Here is a 20,800-nt window from a genome sequence, read left to right on the forward strand (position 1 = left end):
CCCTCTCCGCAGTGCGCAGGCGCGCGCCGCTTGGCGCCTCCACCCGCGCGGGGAAGGAGCCCGTGGGCGGGGCGGCCGGCTTCCGGCACGTCCGGCAGCGCCGCGCATGCGCGGTCGCCGCGGCCTCTCGCGCTGCCGTGCGTCTTGACGTAGCGCGCGTGCACCGCCCCCGGCGCTGGTGGGGGCAGGAAGATGGCGGCGGGCCGCGGAGGGGGCGCGTGAGGCGGCGGCGGGACGGGGCCGGGCCGGGACGGACGGGAGAGCGCCGGGACGGGACGGGACCGGGAGGGACGGGACGGGACGGGACGGACGCGACGCCGACGGGACGGTGAGTGCGGCTCGGGGGCGGGCCGGCGGCGGCGGCGCCCAGCGGCTGGGAGCGCGGCTCTTCCGCCATGTTTAGGCCGCGGCCCAGGCGCGGGGAAGGGGCCGAGCCCCCGTGAGCGGCGCTGAGGGCGGCGGGCAGGGCCGGGAAGCGCCCAGCGGGTACGGGGGGTTTAGGGGCCTGCTGCCGGGCCCGGGGGTAGTGGCTGGGCCTCTCCCGCCTGCTGCCCGGCCTCCGCCCCGCGCCGCGCGTGGCTCTCCCGGGCCTGCCGCTCCTCGGTTCCTCCTCCTGTCCCCCGTTTTTTTCTTCTCTAAACATCGCTGTTTCTTCCTCGGCTTCGGGTTTGAGGCTTGGGGCCAGTCTGGGGCTTCTTGGAGGCGGGAGTTAGGGAGCTCAGGCCTCTGTGGGCTGCGTACAGCCCCATGTGGCAGGCACTTTGTGGCTCTGGAAGGGGAGGGTCGGCTTGGTAAGCGTGTGGTGGCACACTCGATCAGTAATTTGCCAGTCCGAATAAGTAGTAAACGTAGGTGACCCCTTGAAGTAATTGCCAAACACTGCTTCTCTTTTTTCAACCAGAGACAACTCGCTAAACTTTGTGCCTTCTTGAAAGTGGGTGTTAATTCTCTCTTGCTTACTGTTAGATTCTTTTTTATGATTAGATATTTGTATGCCTTGAAATACAATATTTTGCGGTATTGATAGTCATTTGAGCGCGTCTGTTTGTCTTACAAAACTTGTCATAGGTAAGTAGTTCTGTACTCTGCTGGTTTTGTACCTCGTGAGATTCTTAATCACCGTTTTTGAGCAGCAGTTGGGAATCTGTTTTTCTGTGTAGCTGTTTGTCCGTCATTCTTACTGTAACCCGTGTTTATGCTTTTATACTTTTTCTAAGTCAGAAATGCTTCTGTGCTTCCTGTAAGAAAGGCGCTACCACATGCACCTCTGTCAGAAAGCTTACAGTATGTAGACAATACTATATCAAAATACTTGGAGTTCCTTCCTCCTGAATTATTTGTCAGCAAAATTGACTTTTAATCCTAAGCAGTTTGCTACAGTGTTCTCGTATCATTTGGATTATAATAAGAAATAAAATATTTTTTTAAAATCTAGTTCTTATCATCTTATTCAGTTATGCTATAGTATTTCTAAGGGGAAGCTCTGAAACTGTGATGAAAATACATTTTATTTAAGCATACTCAGCTTAGTAAGAACAACTTGTGTCTTTTGATTGATTTGCTGTTAGCATTTTTAGATTTCCCTGCCCATCTGCTCCACACTTTAGAAGCTGGACTTGACTTAACCTGCGGGCATTTGATCGTTTCAGAAGTTGATGGAATTAACCAGATTAAGAGCATCAATTTTGAGGAAAAAAAAAAACAACACTGACAGATCACAGAGGGGCATGTCTTCGAGCTGCACAGGATGTTGTGTGAAAATAACTAGTGGACGTTTGTCGTGGAGCCATAGGATGGGTTGGGTTGGGTTGCAAGGGACCTCAAAGCCCACCTGGCTCCAGTCCCCTGCCCTGGGCAGGGCCCCCTGCCCCCAGCCCCATCCAGCCTGGCCTTGGGCACTGCCAGGGATGGGGCAGCCACAGCTGCTCTGGGGAGCCTGGGCCAGTATCTAAATATCATTTAATCTGATAAGAAACTCTTAGAGTTGCTAAAACATTTTAATTGTAGTATCTGACAATAAAATTTTCCCTCGGTTACATGAAGTGTTGGTCCTTCACTGGATCCTTGCTCTTTCAAGTTGTAAAAGAATGTCAGCCAAAAAGCAGCAGTAAACAATGCTGTGTTTAAAAATGGGGAATTGGAAAACTTCTCATCTTTTTTTTTTTTGTTGTTGTTGTTCCTGTTAGCAGCAGATCAGCACAGGAAGTAATAACGTGATCATAAATTAAACTTGAAATGTAGGTAGTTTTTGACAGCAAAAAGAGGCTTTGATCAAAGGAGATGAGAAAGTTTCTGTTTTGTTTCCATCCCTGGCAGATGTCTTAGCCTCCTGAGTGATGTGGAAAAAAACAGGGAGAATACTTGGTTGTGTAGGGACATGAAAAGAATACAGCTTAACTTTTCACCGAGATAGTTCGGAGCAAAATACTTCACTTGTTGCATCTGCTAGCTGCAGGGTTGATATCTCGGGAATTTCTGTAGTTTGTTCATTAAAACTGAAACAGAAAATAGTTAGGATCTTGCCCAAATGTTACTCTAGCTTGTATTTTCAGGAAGCTAGTCATATCTTTGTGCAGGAATATTCTAAAAAACAAGTTGGCAAACTGTCTGTAGTATGTCTGTGAATTTTCCCAAGTTTGTTGTTGATTTGCCATGTTTTTCTTGCTGTTATCATATCATTTTGTTAATGGGAATTTAATGTAAAGTAAAAACACAGGTGTGCAGTTTGGCATGGTTAATGAAAATTCATTGACAACTAAACTGCAGTTAAAGAGAATATTGTTAGAGCTTAATAATGGGGCGAGGATATGGTGAAGATCTTCCAAAAGACTAAAGCCTTAACATTGCTGAAATTTTCTTCTCTTACCTAGAGAATCTGTGAAAGTAAGAGCAGAGAAGTAGACTTCTGGTAACTAAGCAGTTCTTAGTTTTGTGTTACTCACTTCACTTCAGCGTTGAGAACCCACGGTCCCAGGCTTTTAGAATGATACCAAACGTACCCGCAGTCCCTTCTTGCCCACTGGTGTTCAGAAACGACACTTGCTGGAATGCCATTTCTGGTTCAACCTGCTCGCCGCATTCTGGCTGGGTGGACCAGTCACTCTGTTGTGAAACTTGAAATGGGATACCAAGCGTGTACTTACCAGGAAAAAAAGCAAGCCAGTCTCTCTTGTGCGGTATTACTTTTGATAACACCTTTGGTATAAAGACACTGCGTGCACTGTGATGGGAAGTACTGATTAAAATAGCTTTTCGTTTTGCGGTAGGGTAATATAAATTGACGTTTATAGTGGGGAAAGGTAAGGCCTGAGTGTGCTTAAGCATAGTAGGAGTTTGCATTTTTGTGGAGGTTGTGATTAGAGACATTGTCAAGTCTTCTAGCCCTTCCTTGCTGTTTTTTTTCCTATTTTTTTTTTTTTTATAATTTCAAGTTTCTTGCTTTTGTCTAAAGGGGACTTGGTCTTCAGGGAAAAAAAGAAAAACAAAACACTAATCACCATGCCCAGACAGTCGTACCTCTGAATGGCTTAAGCATAAGTCTGGACATATGACTTGAAACCTATGAAGTTTGTTATTACCAAGTTCACAGAATCAGAATATTTTGGGTTGGAAGGGACCTCAAATCCCAGTTGGTTCCAGCCCACTGCCCCCAGCCCCATCCAGCCTGGTCTTGGGTACTGCCAGGGATGGGGCACCCACAGCATCTTGAGGCAGCCTGGGCCAGTGCCTCACTGTCCTCAGAGGAAAGAATTTATTTCATAAATCTGACCTAAACCTACCCGTTTTAGTTTAAAGCCATTACTCCTTGTCCTATCACTATGCCCCTTCTCAAGGAGTCCCTCCCCAGCTCTCCTGCAGCCCCCTTTAGGCACTGGCCTAAAGGGGGCTGCAGGAGAGGCTGCCGTGAGGTCTCCCCAGAGCCTTCTCTTTTTCCGGCTGAACAACCCCAGCTCCCTCAGCCTGTCTTTGTAGGAGAGGTGCTCCAGCCCCTTGATCATCTTTTTGACCTTCCTCTGGCCTCATTCTAATGCTTTTGTGTCCTTCTTGTGCTGGGGCCCCAGGGTGGAGTGCAGGCTGCAGGTGGGATCTCAGAGGAGCAGAACAGGGGGGGACAATCCCCTCCTTTGCCCTGGGGGCTGCGCTGCTGGTTCAGCCCAGGGTACAGGTGGCTGTCTGGGCTGCAAGCACACATTGCCGCTCATGTAGAGCTTCTTGTCAACCAAAGTTGATGCATTCCCTCGAGCTGTTTTATGGTTTTGGTGTAGTTCCTTCTTATTTTAGAGTCATCACAGTTATTTGTAATGCATGCTCTGAATATGGAGGGATACTGGGGATCAAATTATTTTATGCTTTGAAAGGAAGCTACTTGGTATTGTTACTGGTTCCCTCCTACAATGCTACTCGGCCTCGCGTTATACAAAGAAATACGACTCTGTGTAGTAAGAATGGTTCTGATCTACAAAGAGCATGTAGATGGGCTTTACTAGTAAAATAAAAATCTCATGTTCATAAAGGTACCTTGTTCAGGAAGAATAAACGCTAACTTCCACAATATGGGAAAACCTACTAATAATGTATTGTACTGAGGAAGATACAACAAAATCTTGCCAGGAATTGGGCTTGTTTTGTTCTAAGCAGTTTCAGTGGCTGTTACTTGTACCAAAATTTCTCTCCTGCAGGAAGAAAATCTTACTCTACAGTATTAAACTTCACTGTTGAATAACCCTGGTAACACTTGTTATACGCACGTGTTGTTTAATTACATGGAAGTGCTTATATAAGTGCATAAAATATGAAAATTGTTTTTTTCATATTTTTCAGACATAAATGAAATAATTTGTTCCTCTCTGGGTGCTTGCATACTGCAACAAGTAACTTTGGTACATTTTTTCCTAACAGACTTACAAATTTATCTTCATTTTAATTTTTTCATTTAAATGTGATTTTTTCCATGCTGTTCGTCAAACTAAACACTTCATGTTTTCTGTTTACTTCTAATTAGTGAGTTCATTTTGATGTGAAGAACAGTATTTGTTAATTAATCTTTGCTAAAATGATACATAGTGGATAATAAACTTCATTTTATATAAGTTTTTGAGGCTTTGAAAATGTATTCTGTTGAGCTGTGAATTTGATATAACCTAGAATTTTTAGTGCTTTTAAATCGTTTAAATTTAATTTAAAAGTTAAAAATAATAAACTATGCTTTGCTGCCTCTTCTCTTAATTCCAGAGTTCATGCAGCTTCCCAAGAAGCTGCACAGGGGGAGCGTTCCTGTGAGTGAAGGGGAGGCTTTTTGGGGTAACTTCTATGCTGTCTCAATTTTCTGCTTTGGCCTCCACCTTAAAAATGCTGGTTTTGGAGCAGTTGAAGCAGGAGGGAAAGAATTGCTGCTGGGAAGCATCCGGCTCTGCAGTAGCTTTGGCTGTTGCTGTACTGAGTGGTGCTGACTGTGTCTTGGTAGGCAGGCTGCGCTATTCATGTTTCTAACTAATACGGCAGCTCGGTCAGCTCTTCTGAAAATGCATCCCTAAATGCTTAAAAACATCTAAGGGCAGTAGCAAGCTGTAATTTAAGACAGTTGGTCACGAAACTTGGCTTTCAGATTGTGTAGTCCCTCCCCTGTAACTTTATCCGAAAGTGACTACCCCCAGCGGAGTAAGGCAGCAGCCTGAGCCGAAGGGGTTCTGCAACCACAAGTAGAGATGGCTTCAAACTGAGCTTCTTTTATGTGCTTCATGATAAGCATGCAGCATTAATATAAAGCACGCACTTGAATTAATCAGTGTTTCTTTGGTTTAAATGCTTGTTTGAGGTTTCCTTTGAATCACTTCCCCAAATCAAAAAGAGGCACGCAGCAGATGTTAGTGTGCTCCCGTTTAAAGGGAGGCCGGGGACTCGATGGATAACAAGCAGTCTGTAGGATTTTCTGTGTTTGGTTTAGTTCTGGTGTTTATTAGCAAGCTTTGGCAACTCAGCGATTTGCATTCTGCCGTGGGTGTGTGAGTATTTGTCAACAAATTTGAGTCTGGCAGGAGCTGTGTTTTGGATCGGCTCCGTAACGCCCCGGCACTGGGGGATGCAGTGCGTGCCTTGGCCTGGTGGCTGCGTGGTGCTGCTGCTGCTCTGTGCTGTCCTGGCCTGTCCCGGGGCTGTTTGTCATCCCAGCTGGCGTTGCAGCCTGCAGCACTGACTTCCCCTGCTCCTCCCTTTCATTTGTTTCCTCATCAAATGTTTGTCTGTAGGGGCATTCCTGGAACTGTTAGTGAGTTGAGAAGATGCTTTGAGTTTTGACTAATGATAACAAAAAATGGTTTCTCAACACGGTAGTTCCTTAAGGGGATGGCCAGTCTGGTCACACAAATCCTCACTGGATTAAAGGAGGGTTATTACAGGGCGGGAACATGCAGCTGGGGGCAAGGCAGGACTTGATTTGGTGTCAGCAGCTTTAGGTTTGGTTCAGGTCATGACAGAACTTGATCTAAGTAATTCTCTAGGCTCTCTGTACTGAAGTTGACAGAGTAGTTATCGGCACGTTTAATTTGTGTGACCAGGATGAGGAGTTGTGCTTTTCCACATTGTTCTCCTTCCCCCAAACTCAATAAAATCAATTTCCTTACAAAATGCCTTTTTTTCTTTGGTCAAAATGTTATGTAAAGTGAGCAATGTTATGTTAAGTAAGCAAAATGTTATGCTTCTTTGCAGAGACTACTCACATTTTGTAGCAAGAAAAATCATAGATTGACCAAAACTGCAAGTAAAAGGGCTGCGCGCTCTAAGCGTTAATACAGCATACTCATTCTCAAATGTTTGTGTAGTCCCCAAATTGTAGAGCTGGGAGTTAAACTCATACTTGAGCCAGTCCTCAAACCATGTTTTACAATCTCTTTCTGTTGGTGGATGCAAATATTTCTGTCTCAACAAATTTGAGCCTCATAAGCACGCTTGATCTATTTCTGGTAATATCTTGTGTAGAGCCTGGAGCAGTAAAGCTGCTGAGTATATAAGGATGGTAAGATGAAAATACCGGCCTAGAACTGCTGAGTGGGATGCTGGTTTTGCTAGGAGAGCTAGCTTATATTCTCAGGGCAGGTGATATGAAGTAGGAAAGAAATGCCAAGGGATTTTAGACCTTTGGAGAACTTAGTTTGCTGACCTGTGGCTCTCTGGGGACATGTTCTCTTACTGAACTGCTGTTCTCATGGGGAGCCTGATTCTTCTTGTAACTAGGGGAATTGCAATTTGGCAACCTTAAAGGCTTTGTGTACAACTGATGTATGTGAAATTGCATTTTCTTTACCGAAAAATGTGCTTCTACTGACCAACACTAAATGGTAAACACGGTTTACTATACTAGAGAAGCTTAGATGCAGTGGTTGAGCAGTGTTCATAAAGTCACGTACAGGCTTTGTAATCACACACAGGGATTTGTGCCTCTTCTGAATCATGAGGAAGGGCATCTGGATGAGATGATGCCTGTGATTTCAGCTAAAAGAAAACGTATTTCTAATTCACATTTGTTAACATGGTTTTGTTTCTGAATTTAGTGTTCAGTAAAAACGATGCAATTCAGTTCGTTCAAGTGATTATAATGTAACCACATGAACTGGGCCTGGCTCTTTTTGTGCTGAGCTAGCAAAACTAAATGTCTTATTTAACAAAATAAGAAAGTCTACAGTGCATAGTTGACTTTGCCAGAGCTGCCAGAAGTCTTAAATTCATGTTTGAAGGGTGTCATCTCTTTTTATTTCTTTGAGAAAGAGTGACTATAGAAAATAAGTGACCTGAGACTTAGTTTAAACTGTATGACAGGATTGTATAATACCAAAAATAATATTTACAAAAAGAAACAAGTCTTACAAAAACCTGAAATTAGTTATTTGGGGGTTCAGTTGTGCAAGTATGTGGTATATACATCAGCCATCACTGTAGAAAGTGTGTTCAGGGTTCCTTGATAGGAGAATCTCCATGTTGGCTGTTTTTAAACAGGCATGTTTCAAATCAGGCTGCTTGGAAGGGCTCAACTAATGTTGTGCAGACTTGCAGACACACAGAACAGAAGATTACAATTATTTTTATTATTTTTTTTTTTGCTGTGGTCAGCTTCTTCCTCTTCAGATAGTTTCTAGCCCAGCAAGTGGCAAACGGGGTTTATAATGTTGACCTTCCACAGCAAACTGGCACAAGTTTACAAATATGCTAGACTTAAATCTTAACTGGAATAGGTAATGGGAAACTGAGCTCTGCAGTTCTGTCTCTATCCATGTAACTAATGCCACGGTCATAACTTGACTTGATCAGAATAAATCAGAAGTGTTTTTTTGCACTGTTTCCATAATTTAGGGTGGTTTTGGTTGGTTGTCATGTGTTTGTTTTTTTTTTTTTTTTTCTTTTGCTTGTTTGTTTTTAAACTGGCTTTCCCTGACTCACCAGTAAGTTAACCCTACAGTGCAGTGTGGGGTGTGAATTTCTGTATCAGGGTCTGTAGGAATTATTTAGCAACATTGCATGATTTGGTAAAGTTTGAACTGTTCTCACCAGTTCCTCTACTCTTGACTAAACGTGTTTCTTCAATAGCTGTGTTGGGACATAGCAACTGAAGGTATTAATTTGCATTTTTTCCTGCTTATTTCACTGCTCCAAACTCTGGGTTTCGGTCTGGGGAGGGACAAAAACAACTCTGCATCTCGGATATATTTTTTGTGTGCATCTACTATAAGTTTGCATCAAGAGAATCAAAAACCTTTGAAAAAATCTCCTTGGATATTGCTAGAATATTCCGGTGGGCCAGCATGTTACAGGGCATTTATTCTGCAGTGTGGCAGAAGCAGTGTTTAGAATCTTCTCGTGTTGGCTTCACGAGGTAGGGACGTGTTGAGAAGATGGGGGCTCTGTCTTGCAGTGGTCTCTGCTCCTGGATGTGAGTTAGCCAGGGTGTAGACATGGCTGGGGAGTGATTTTGAGCATTAAAATACACAAATAAAATTCTTTTCTCTTGCAGTGTTCTGTTGAAGTACAAAATCTTTTTGGAGAGAGAGGTAGGAAAGAGTTTTTAATTACAGTTAATAAGTACTGAAAAAATCTCATCTTTTGCTTGTAGTTGAGTTTATCACGATTCTTACTTCCTCTGTAAATGCACCTTTTCTTCACATGATTACAAATGATAGCGTTGTTTTGCTTCCTCCTGCTGTTCTTGAGGACTTCAGTTTCTTAGTAATGGAAATTTAATATGCTGTTCTTCTGTTTTTATTTGGCAAAGAATCTGGTATGGCAAACAGCACTGCAGAAGACTGGCCAAGTAACACCAAGGAAAAAGGAGCGTTCTCTGGGTCACCATGTAGAGATTTCTGTAATCCTTTTTCTTTGCTTTTAGCATTTGCTTTTATATAAAAGCTGTACACGTTATGGGTGTGTTTGCGAACTCTTCAATGGAGAAAGGTTATGAAGGACAAATCGCTGTAAAAAGTTCCAACTTGTTAATTCCCAAGTCTTAAAAAAAAAAAAAAAAAAAAAAAAAAATCTTCGATATTTTCTTGTAATCGAAGTTGCAATTCATAGGGGTTCAAATACTCAAGTTTAATATTTTGAAAATGTTTGCTTCTGTTTCATAGTGAGAACAGCATCGGACTGTCATTACATGATGTGGACTTCATTTATCAGCTGAATCTCAGTAGAGTGTTCCTGAATCAAAGATAGCAGCAGCTGCTGTGCTTTGTCCTGCAAACTGCTGTAGTCCCGCTGGTTCTTTTTCCCCTACACTGATCATAAAGTTCTCAGAGGACTTTTTGTAGGATTTCTTTTCATTATTTTTTTCCTGCTCTCTGCTGATTGTGTGTTTTATAAAATGAGGGCTTGAGTCTTTATTAAGGTCTCTCTTGCCAGGAGCTGTGTAGCCAAATGGAAGCACAGTGGCTGTATTTCTTCCCTGTGGTGCCTAAATCCTAATTTGTCTTTAGAATCCAGAAAAGCTCCAGTTCAGTCTTACGTGAGATGAGAAGGGAAGGTGATGACAAGCTGGTGGTTTGGGAGTTTACATACCTAGACAGCTCTTGAGTCGAAGGAGACCTAGGAACGCTTGAGGAATGGGGCAGCAGAAACCTTGTGAAGATTAGCAAGGAGACCTCCGGGGTCCTGGCCTTGTGCTCTTGTGCATTCCTAGCAGACACAGCTGTGTCTTTTTAATTTGTTTCTTGATAAGGTTATCATTAGTTCAGCAAGTCTGGATATAATGCCTAGCTGAAGAAGAATATCTTGATACTTAGGGTTAGCAAGCATGAAAGAGGCCTGTTGTGCTTTTAAGTTGTCTTTCCTTTGCTGTTTTTAGTGTTGTCATCCTGTGTTAAGTGATATAAAAGTCCAAATTTTGTTTCCTAGCAAAGCAGCATTGGTAAACCACTTGTGCATGAGAACAAATCCGGACAGTATTGCAGCTAGTTAAGATGAATTGCTATTGTATTAGTGACTCACAGTGGTAAAAGAGACAGACTGGGTTATAATTTAAATGCAGCTCTTGTCAAATGCCGCGTAGAAGGCGAGATAAAGGAATTAATTGGTAGTTCAGAGAGGAAGAATGTTGTTTTACTATTAAAACCGATTGAAGTATTGCAAATCAATTTTAATTTATGGCAAAACTAGCAGATCAGTAACATTGAAACCATAGGAGCAAAACAAATCCTGTGCATCTTCTAGCTGAAGTCTAGTGCAGCCTCGCAAACATCCATCCTTGTTTGAAGTGCATGACAGGAAACTTACTGTGCAAGTCCCTTTTGTGGGGTGCAGAAAGGGAGTTGGTCTGGGGCATCTGACATAGGGAAGCAGTTTTCTCTCCTGTGGCCAAAGCAGTAAAGCAGGAGATGTCTCTAGAGTCCAGTGAACTGAAGTATTTTGATTTTTTTAATAATGTATTTATGCACCAGTCTTCTGCAAATGACATATCTGTTCAGAATGAGTCAGGGGTTTAGTCTGAGCATAAGTTGAATTACGTCTAAGATCTTCTTGGTTATTTGGTATTTACTTATCACTCGAAATGCAGATTTTGAAGGAACTGTTACATGTACATGTAAGTTAAGTGCAGCTGAGCAGACTCAACTGTTCAAGATCCTCAGGTTAACAAAGCCTGGGAGACACTTCCAGTCTGTAAAGTTTTTTCCCTTTGTAGCCCATTCTCCCTTGGGCTTTTAGATGTCTTCATTTCAGATTATCTGTTTGCATGCTTTCTCCAGTGTTCCAGAGAGTCTTGGGGTTTGTGTGTTTGTATGTAAAACTTGAAAGGTGTAGGGCTTCCTTTGTCAATCAAATGCTGACACTGCTTCTCCTCCTGCAGAGAATAAATCTTCTGAATCAAAACCATCAAAATAATTGTATTTTTCCAGGTCTTGCTCACAGTATATGTTTTTTTTTTGGTATGCTAGAAATGCTGTGTGTTCGATCGTTTCAGACTCTATCATTTGTTTATATATGTTTGGGGTGCGTGCATACAGAGCTGAAATGAAGGGGAAAAAGCTGTCAATGTAGTAAATTCAGGGCTGTGTATGAAACAGATCTTTCAGGCCTCTACAAATAGGAAGAGGTTGTTGAGACTTTAGGGCAGAGTAATAAACTTGACTTGGTCAATTTTGACTTGGTCAATGGTGACTTTATCAACCTCCATATTTTTTCATGCAGATGTAGATGATATTTTATTATTTTACATCTGTTGGAATAGAATGGCCAGGACTGGGAAAGCTACCACATCCTTTGCCCCCACTTTGTATGGTCCGAATTCAGACCCCATTCTTCTGGAAGTTCTTGTTGCAGATAGAAGTATTCACTCACTGCTGTGTTCTATGTATTACGAGTATTTTTAAAAGCAGCAGAGCCCTGGGGAAATCCTGTGAAAATGTTGATTAAAAGCAGTCTTGTATGATATAGGTCAGTATTTTTGTCTTCAGTTTTGTGATTCATGTTTTAGGGACACTTTTATTATAAATTTTATTATTAATAGAAATAAATATTTATAATAAAATTTATAATAATAAATTTATAATTTTTATTATAAATATTTATTTCTATTTATAATAAATTTTTATAAATTTTATTCAAAACTGGAGTGAGATTTAAAAATACTCAAAGGACAGGAATTTTATGCATTTTCTCCTGTTACTGTAGTTTTTTTTTGTCTTCTTTTAAAAAGTATGTCATTGCATGGCCATGGGGCTGCGTTGGGCAAACTTGTACTGTACTGTTGCATGTCACTGACCACTGCAAGCTTTTCTTATCTCTTCATTGTATGCTCTTTTTGCCAAAAGTCATGTTCTGTTAAGGAGCTACTTTTGTGTTCCTGCTTAACATAGCCAGTAACTCCTGGGAAAGACACCAGCGAGGTGTAGAACTGCAAATCGGTGCAACACAGGAGGTTTGGGTTGGCAGTGACCTCAAAGACCCCTGCCCACGGCCCAGGCTGCTCCCAGCCCCGTGCAGCCTGGCCTTGGGCACTGCCAGGGATGGGGCACCCACAGCTGCTCTTGACAGCCTGGGCCAGGGCCTCACCACCCTCACAGGAAAGAATTTCTTCCTGTATCTAATCTAAATCTGCCCTCTTTTTTAGTTCAAAGCCGTAACTCCTTTCCTGTCCCTGCACTCTACCGTGCAAGTCCCTCCCCAGCTCTCCTACAGGCTCCCTTTACGCTCTTGGTTTCTGTGAGGTCTCCCTGGAGCCTTCTCTTCTCCAGGCTGCCCAACCCAAACTCCCTCAGCCTGGCTCCACAGAGAGGTGCTCCTGCCCTCTGAATGTTCTCATGGGTCCTCCTCCTGGGCCCCAGAGCTGAACGCAGGGCTGCAGGGGGGGCGTCTCATGAGAGCAGAGCAGAGGGGCGTGATCCCCTCCTGCACTCTGCTGCTGTTGGGGCACACCAGGGTACGGGCGGCTTTCTGGGCTGCGAGCACGCATTGCTGGCTCGTGGTCAGTTTTTCCGCAAACACCAACCCCAGGTCCTTCTCCTCGGGGCTGCCCTCAATCCACTAATTGCTCAGCCTGTGTGTAACATAATGTTACTTCTATTATTATGAAAAAAATATATTTTCTATTATTATTTAACTATGAATTGGTTATATTTGTGTTATTATTTTATTTTATTATTTTAATGTTACTGTTAAAAGGTAATAAAAAGTACTGTTTAAATTGTTTGATATTCTTGAGTGCCTCACACACTTGGACACTTTTCAGACTTCGGGTAATTCTTATACCATAAATGTAATGAAGCATTTTCCAATAAAACAGGAGATTGAAACACAAAGTAGTTTGAGGAATGGGTCAAAATAACATATTCTTTATTAGCTCTTTAAGTTAGCATCCTTTTTTCTTCATATTTTTTTTCCTCTTTTTTTCCTGTGGAATTTTGTTTTGTACTGTGAATGAGATGTGATCAATCTTTTCTTCAGAAAAATTGCAACGTGGAGCAGAATCAAAGTTACCTCTGCTGGGAGAATTTAATTCATTGGCAGCTGGATCAATTGCTTTAAGCAGATTCCCAGTGTATCTTCAGGAAAGTGTAGTGGAAGTTGTTCATGCTTTTTTTTTCAGCATTTCTAGTAATGTGTATTTCTAACATTTGTAGATTATAAGTGTATCTGCTTCAGCAAATGAAGTAGGGGAGATGCAAAAATGTTGATTTAATCTTTTACTGAGGTTTGTTCCCTCTTTAAAGGAAGAACTATTTTCAGAATGCCTGATTCAGGTAATTTAAACCATTAGGAAGACGGTTTGCTTCAAGATGAGATGACTTGCAAAATCAAAGAACCTTTTTTTATATCTAACCCTCCCCCGGTAATTTTGTGCTTCTAAGACAGGCCAATGCATCTCGCAGTCTCACAGTTCGAAGCCCTTAGCCATGGTGGTTTGCTCCATTCCTATGTGGTGGAGAGTAAAATGAGCGGTGTGAACATATCTGGGGTTTTGGTTTTTAAAACTTGAAACATTTTGCTAAAGATGGCGGGAGTAGCATGCATCAGGAATACGTTCCTCCACATAATTCCTTTACAATGGGAAGAAGATTCCCAGGTAAGGAAGAACACTGGATGGTGAGATCTAGAAAGAGGTTTCCCAGAAATAACATGAATGTTTCAGGAATGGGAAGGACATGGAAGTGCCCGCTGCTGGTCTCCAGAGCAGAGATGAATGTTGTTTCAAAGGATGAAAAAAGGGAGAATGTTTTGGAATGCCTTTGCTTGCAGCACCGAATAATGTGTTGGACTTGGTCTGATGTTTGTTATTTAGATGTACTTAAGGGTTTCTTAATGTAGAAGTTAAATGCAGGGTGTTTTTTTTTTTTTTTTCCCAGAAATAGTTATTCATCATAGGATTTTTGAAACTGGACAAGCACAGCTGTTAAACCTACAATGTATAACTGCTGCTTTCTTTCCTTTTAGTAACGTTTCTCCAGTCAAAGGAAGTGGGCATTACTGATGTGTTGAACAATGACTCGTTATGCTGACTTTGCACTGTGGGGCTATCTTGTACTTTCTGCCTGGGAAAGCTGAATTAGTTCTTCTATAAAAGTTTTTTTTGTTTGTTTGTTTGTTTTCCACTGAATGACCTGAATCATATTTTGGACTCCAATGTGCTATTGCAATGCAAATAATTAGTTAATTTTCACTATTTGTTATACTGCAAAAATGTTTTCCTTTAAAGTTTGTTTCACTTTACAGACAGTTTTTTAGCTGATACAAGCAAGCTAAGGGAGAGACTGTAGAGACACTGGTCTCAGAAGCACAAGACAAGTTAGGGTACTGGTAGCTTCAATATTAAACTGCTGTGTTTGTCTGACTCAAGTAGGAGTTCTTGGAGGTGACTGTTCCGTTTCGATCTGGTAACTGACTGCACAGGAAAACCTTTCATTTCTAAAACTTCTCTGGAAACGTCATTTGCTGTGTGTATATACACACGCCTGCACGCTATAGCTATGACATATGCAAAGATGACTTGGGTGTAAGGATATTATGTGAATAAAAACATGATATTTGGGGCATTATTAGAAGGACATAATTATGAGCAGCTGAGTTAAATCCTTCTGTAAATTCATACAGTTTACAACTGCATGTAGGAAGCTTTCTGTGATGGAGGCAGTGATCTCAAAAGCTGGAGAAAACATTTTTTTAAAAAAGAACATAAAGCCTTCATTTCCTTAATCCTGTGTCATCTTGTGTTTTTGTCACATGGTTTTGTCACAACCACGACCTCAGTGAGCAGGGCCTAAGTGTGAAGAGGTGTAATTAACATATGTCTTTGATAACCATAAACCTTTGTTTCCTCTGATACTCCTGTTAAGTGAATGGTGTTTGCAATAATCTAAGCCAGAGACTGCTTGCAAAAGCTTTGGGAATGTCCAGTCTAAAATGGCTCACATAGCAAATGTTTATTTATCTACACTTGAAAGAGATTTTTTTTCAGGAGATCTGTTTTTCTGAAATATGAGAGTGATGGGTGAATTAACCTGTTGCGTTGGAGCATTTCTCTAAGAAGGCATTTTTATATAAAGTCTTTTTGCAAATACTTAATCAAAGTGTTTTGGAAGCTGCAGCATGTGTGTCTCTGCATTCTGACTCTTGGTTCTTGAAATTAATTTTTCCATTGCCTATAAGGGAATACAGATATTGTTTGGGTTTGAAAAGTTACCTTTTTTTTTTTTCTGGCTTAAAGGTATCTTCAGACTTGAGAGTAGTTAGAACTGGATTTTTTTTTCTAGTTTTCTTTTCCTAAGAGTTGTAGGAGAATCTGAGATAGCGTTGGGGTACTTGGCAGAACTTTCTCACGCAGGAAGTACGCCAGGAGCTTAATGTTTCAGTAGTGGTGTGGTGACAGTGATGTTACTAGGTCTATCTCCAAACACTGTACCTTATTAGGCTGCTGGCTACCGAGCAGCTTTCAGGCAAATATGAAGGCTTGTTTATGTAAAAGTTCTTTTTCCAGGTACACAAATTGGTCTAATAGAAGATGCTATTCCTGCCAACGGTCTTAAATTTTTTGACCTCGTTTAAGGAAATGTCATTTTAGTTCAGACTTTTGTCTTCATAGCTAACAGCCAGATGTCATCGTTGATGCGTGTTGCCGTTCACTTGACACACGTTTGGTCAGCAGTAGGAAGGAGCGTGTGACTTGTAGGTTTGCAAAGCCTGTGCAGTGTCAGCCCTGCCCCATACCAACAACCGTGTGTTGGAAGGGCAGCCTGCACCTCGGCGCTATTTCATACCCTCTTTTATATCTAACACGTCTATCTTACCTTTATTTTGCTGTTTAAAAACTTGAAACATTTTCCAATTACTGAGATTAAAAAAGGCAAGATTAAGCTGTAAGCTCAGTGGTTGAAATACCTTTCCAGCTCTGTCAAATTGAGAGTCCAAGTACTTCAATTAAACAGGAAATTGCATTCATGGACACACAAGCAGATTTCAGTTTCTTGTTCTGAATTCTACCAGTTCCATTTTCATTCCTTTTAGTAAACGTGTGCTGACTCCGTGTAAGCATGTTAGCGTTTGTGCAAGTAAGGCTTCTCAGCATTGTTTGCTTTCTTCAATTTATGTTGGTTTAAAACTCATGCCAAACTACAACCTGGGGACAGAGGAATGCTAGCTGAAAATTAAGTTTGAGTTTTCACTGGTTCAGCATGTGTCAGTACTTAATCTGAAGTCAGTATTTACATAAAAAATATTTTGTAGTTTTCAGCTGTGAGGAGCTTGCTATGGTATCACTTGGAGATTTTACAGAATTAAAAATTACTTTTAGGCTAATTTTTCCTTGTCAGAAAAAAAATCTGTATTGCTGCTGGTGGTGAGCAATGGCATTTTGCATCACTAGATTTGTACATTATTTTTGTTCTTATTTATTATTGCCTTTTTTTTTCTGTCACATTAAACCTTCTTTATTTCAACCCACATTTTTTTCCCTGTGTCTCTCCTTCACCCCACCTGGGATTGGTTGGTTGGAGTGAGTGGATGGCTATGTGGTGCTCAGCTGCTGGCTGGGTTAAACCTCAACAGGGGCGTTGTTTGGTTATTCTTAGAGCATCTTGAAAATTGCATCATTGATTTATTTTACAGTAATGGCATTGAAAGCGTACCTTAAGGCAGAAAGTGATCTGTGGTGTGTTTATTATAAACTATGTAAAGGAAAAGTAATTTTATTTTTGCATCCTAGAGTAAGATTTTAGGGCAGTCCTTTAAAACTTCTTTCCTTGTTAATAGTTTAAATGGCAAGTACCATGGTGTTTTCTGCTGTATACTGAATCTGAAGCGTCACCTTGTTTGGAAGGAGCTGCTTGTTTCTTGCCTGTATTATTCTTATTGAGAACATCCTTTTCCTGCACAGTTAAGCAATAATAAAACAGACTTAATAGTGATCAGTTTCAGTACAAAATTCCTCTCAATACTTGTTCAAAGCAAGTTGATCACTTTAAGGTGAGTGATACGTGACACAGGAAGAAAAACACTTGTTCAGAGAACACTGCAAATGTAACTTAAAGAAGTCCTGTTTACTGGGTAGAAGCATTATTTATACCTAAGTTATTGGAAGTACTAATATTGCAGCTTTATCATTATTGTGTAGTAACCTATTGTTTCCCTTTTTTCAGTCTTTCAGAAACAAGATAGCCATGGCCACAGAAATTGGCTCCCCGCCCCGATTTTTCCATATGCCGAGGTTCCAGCACCAGGCACCTCGGCAGTTGTTCTACAAAAGACCTGACTTTGCACAGCAGCAAGCAATGCAACAGCTCACTTTTGATGGAAAACGAATGCGAAAAGCTGTGAACCGAAAGACTATAGACTACAATCCCTCTGTAATTAAATATTTGGAGGTTGGTTAATTTTCTGGTTTTGTTTGAAAAACATTTTTCCTTCATGAAATGTGGAATTCCATTTTCCAGATGTCTGTAGAGCACTCTGGAATATTGAGAGATCTCCTGCTGCATTTTCAAACTAAGTGACAAATGCCTGTAAACTTGGTACAGGGTGAACACACGTTTTTGGTCATTCGTAATAAAACTGCACATATACACAACTGGATTTACAGTTAAATTGTAAACATCAATTTTAACGTTGTCTGTCTTGGAATTACAACTTGGGAGTGCATATGAATGTCTTGTGCGATGTTCTGAGTTCTTGGTGGGCACAACTCAGTGTAAACAATGTAATCATTCTTTTATTTTGAAATAAAAAGTTCTTGAAGTGGGAAATAAACCATTTCCCTTTGTCCTCCAAAACCAGATCACCATAAAATGTATTTTCATTTTAGTAAATAACACTGTTTTGAACTGTGGTCTCTGAAAATCCTATTCTGTACTCCTAAAAGATAGAGAGCAACTTTAATGAAGTTTTCTGAAGCAGTGGTTCTATGAAAAGTGATTATTTAACTTTCCTGATGGGGTGGTATTCATTTCTTCATAAATAAAATTCTTTGATCAAGATGTACTCTACAAATGCTGACCATTAGCTCAGAAGACAGAGAATCAAATCTGCAGATAGAGGAATTGTTCAAATCTCAACAGCAACATTGCAAAGGTGTGATGAACTGAATTTGGTCTGCTGTGGCCAGTGCATGATTGTAGTTTGTAGATGTTAACAAATCAAAGATTTTTGTATTACTTAAATTTATAAGTTATTGTTTAAGATCTGTTTAAATACCAAATATTAAAACATTCTTAATATTTTAGGAATGCCCCCACCAAAAAAAAAACTCTAGTGGACAAATTGTTAAAAAAAAAAAAAAAAAAAAAAAACAATTTGGTAGATCAGGACCTCTCTTTCACTGGCAGAAATAAGCTACCTTGTTCCCCTGTTTATTAAATACATATGAGAGGGAAAAAAAAAATTGTTTTGAATGCTTGGAATATACCAAAATTCCACTTCAGTTACTATTTCTAACACTAAGATGATTTGATGTGGTCCTAAAAAAAGTGAATAACTGCTTATCCATAATTCCTTCTTGGCTTAAGAAATTCTGGCAAACTGTAGTAGTGTATGCTAGAAATGTTTTAACTTATGTTCTAGCTTATGATTCTAATATGTACACATGCATATTGGTAATATGAAGCCAAAAGTTTTCATTTCTATTTCGGGGGGGGAGGGGTTTAGGTTGGAAATTCTGAGACATTTCTTCTCAGAAAGAGGAGTCAGGCGTTGGGACGGGTTGCTCGGGATGGTGGTGGCGTCATTGTTCCTTGGGCTGTTTAAGAAAAGGTTGGACTTGGTGCTTGGAGATGTGGTTTAGTGGGTGACATTGATAGTAGGGTGATGGTTGGACCAGATGATCTTGGAGGTCTTTTTCGACTTTAATGACTATTAAAATACTTTTTAAAAGTTGTTGGCATGTCAAATTTAACATACCCAAGGTATTTTTATCACTGGGTCTTTTAATTTTTTTGCATTTCAATGCTATGTTATCTTTACTTGATGCTTAGGCCACTGTGCTTTGGGATTTGCCAACCAGGCTGTCAACACGTTATTTTCTGTTGTTTAACAGTGAAGTAGTGGTGATATGAACTAGAAGTTGTTTTCTTCTTTCCAGAATAGAGTATGGCAGAGAGACCAGCGAGATATGCGAGCAATCCAGCCTGATGCAGGATATTACAATGACGTAAGTAAAATCTTTCTTCTGAAACTGATGATGTTCTGTAGATAAAATTGGTCCAGAAAATCAGAGCAACTCTGCCTGTCAGCTGAGATTATCTTTCTGTCCACAAGAGGTCTCAAATATATGAAGGGAGTCTTCTCCCTACATTATTTTGTTCTGTTGAAATCTGTCCATGAGAAACTGCAATTGGGTAGTCTTTTAATTTATGACCATAAACTCTCATAACACAATGAGCTTAGTACATTGCTCTTGAAGATGCTTGTTCTGCAGATTAGAAACGGTAAATCATACAGACTTCTGCTTCATACAGTCTGCTTCCACGGACTTACTCCTGATAATATTCCTGCAAACGAAAAACTTGCTTTTCTAGAAATGGGTGTTGAGAATGCATGCTTTCCTTCTAGTTAGAAATGTTACTTCTAAATCTCTTTCTCTTTTTGTAGTTGGTCCCTCCCATAGGAATGCTGAACAACCCTATGAATGCTGTAACAACAAAATTTGTTCGGACATCTACTAATAAAGTAAAATGCCCAGTATTTGTTGTCAGGGTGAGTATAGTGTTGGATTTACTTAGTTGTATTGTCTTATTTTAAGGTCGTGATATTCTTAACTGCAGAGAGAAACAAAGGATCAGATCAGTTAAAGCATTTTCAAATAAAACTAACATAGGATACACGGATGACTACTGTGCCTACTTATCGTCTTTTTGTGGAGGATTTTAGGGAACTAAATGGTAAGGTCTGAGTACAAAGTACTTCTTTCAGAGTTTGGGGTGCATTTAATCTTTTTTTCAGATTGTTTTGGGGACTAGTAATCAGATAAAAGGCAGTTAGGTCTTTGTGCACCTTGACTCCTGTAGCATCTTTTAACAACTTCTCCATTATGTCAACAGTATTGTTTAGTATCGTCTGCTAGGAGTGTGTTGATGCCAATAAACTGTTTCTTCTCTTTGATTAAATTGTTGTTGTTGGTTCAACAGCAGGCTAGCTTTATTTTCTTGTTAAAAATTCAAAAACTCTGGTTTCTGCATTTTTGTCTATTTTGCATTCACTAGCCAATCACTTACTAAATACTAGTTCTGAAATTCCCTGGAAGAAGCTTGAGATTTATTTAGAGGATTGTGAAGAAATGCTACAGTTAAATCTTTAAAATTTAAAATTTAATTTAGTTTAAAATTTAAATCTTTAAATTATTAAA

At 40.5% G+C, this 20,800-nt stretch overlaps 1 protein-coding gene across 4 annotated transcripts in view; it reads left to right on the forward strand.

Moving 5' to 3' along the window:
• The first annotated feature begins 269 nt into the window (after positions 1–269).
• WDR33 (WD repeat domain 33) overlaps positions 270–20,800 on the forward strand; it is a 67,320-nt gene continuing 46,789 nt past the window's right edge. For all 4 annotated transcript variants that reach the window (XR_014618717.1, XM_084292260.1, XM_084292258.1 and 1 more), the window contains exons 1-4: positions 270–328; positions 17,604–17,828; positions 19,538–19,606; positions 20,047–20,151. Coding sequence is in view for 3 of the 4 variants with exons in the window: in XM_084292260.1 (XP_084148386.1) it covers positions 17,625–17,828; positions 19,538–19,606; positions 20,047–20,151 (378 nt within the window). In the remaining variant the exon portion in view is untranslated. The remainder of the gene's footprint in view (positions 329–17,603; positions 17,829–19,537; positions 19,607–20,046; positions 20,152–20,800) is intronic.

The sequence above is a fragment of the Netta rufina genome (assembly GCF_964035555.1).
Source record: "Netta rufina genome assembly, chromosome: 9".
Lineage (NCBI taxonomy): Eukaryota > Metazoa > Chordata > Aves > Anseriformes > Anatidae > Netta > Netta rufina.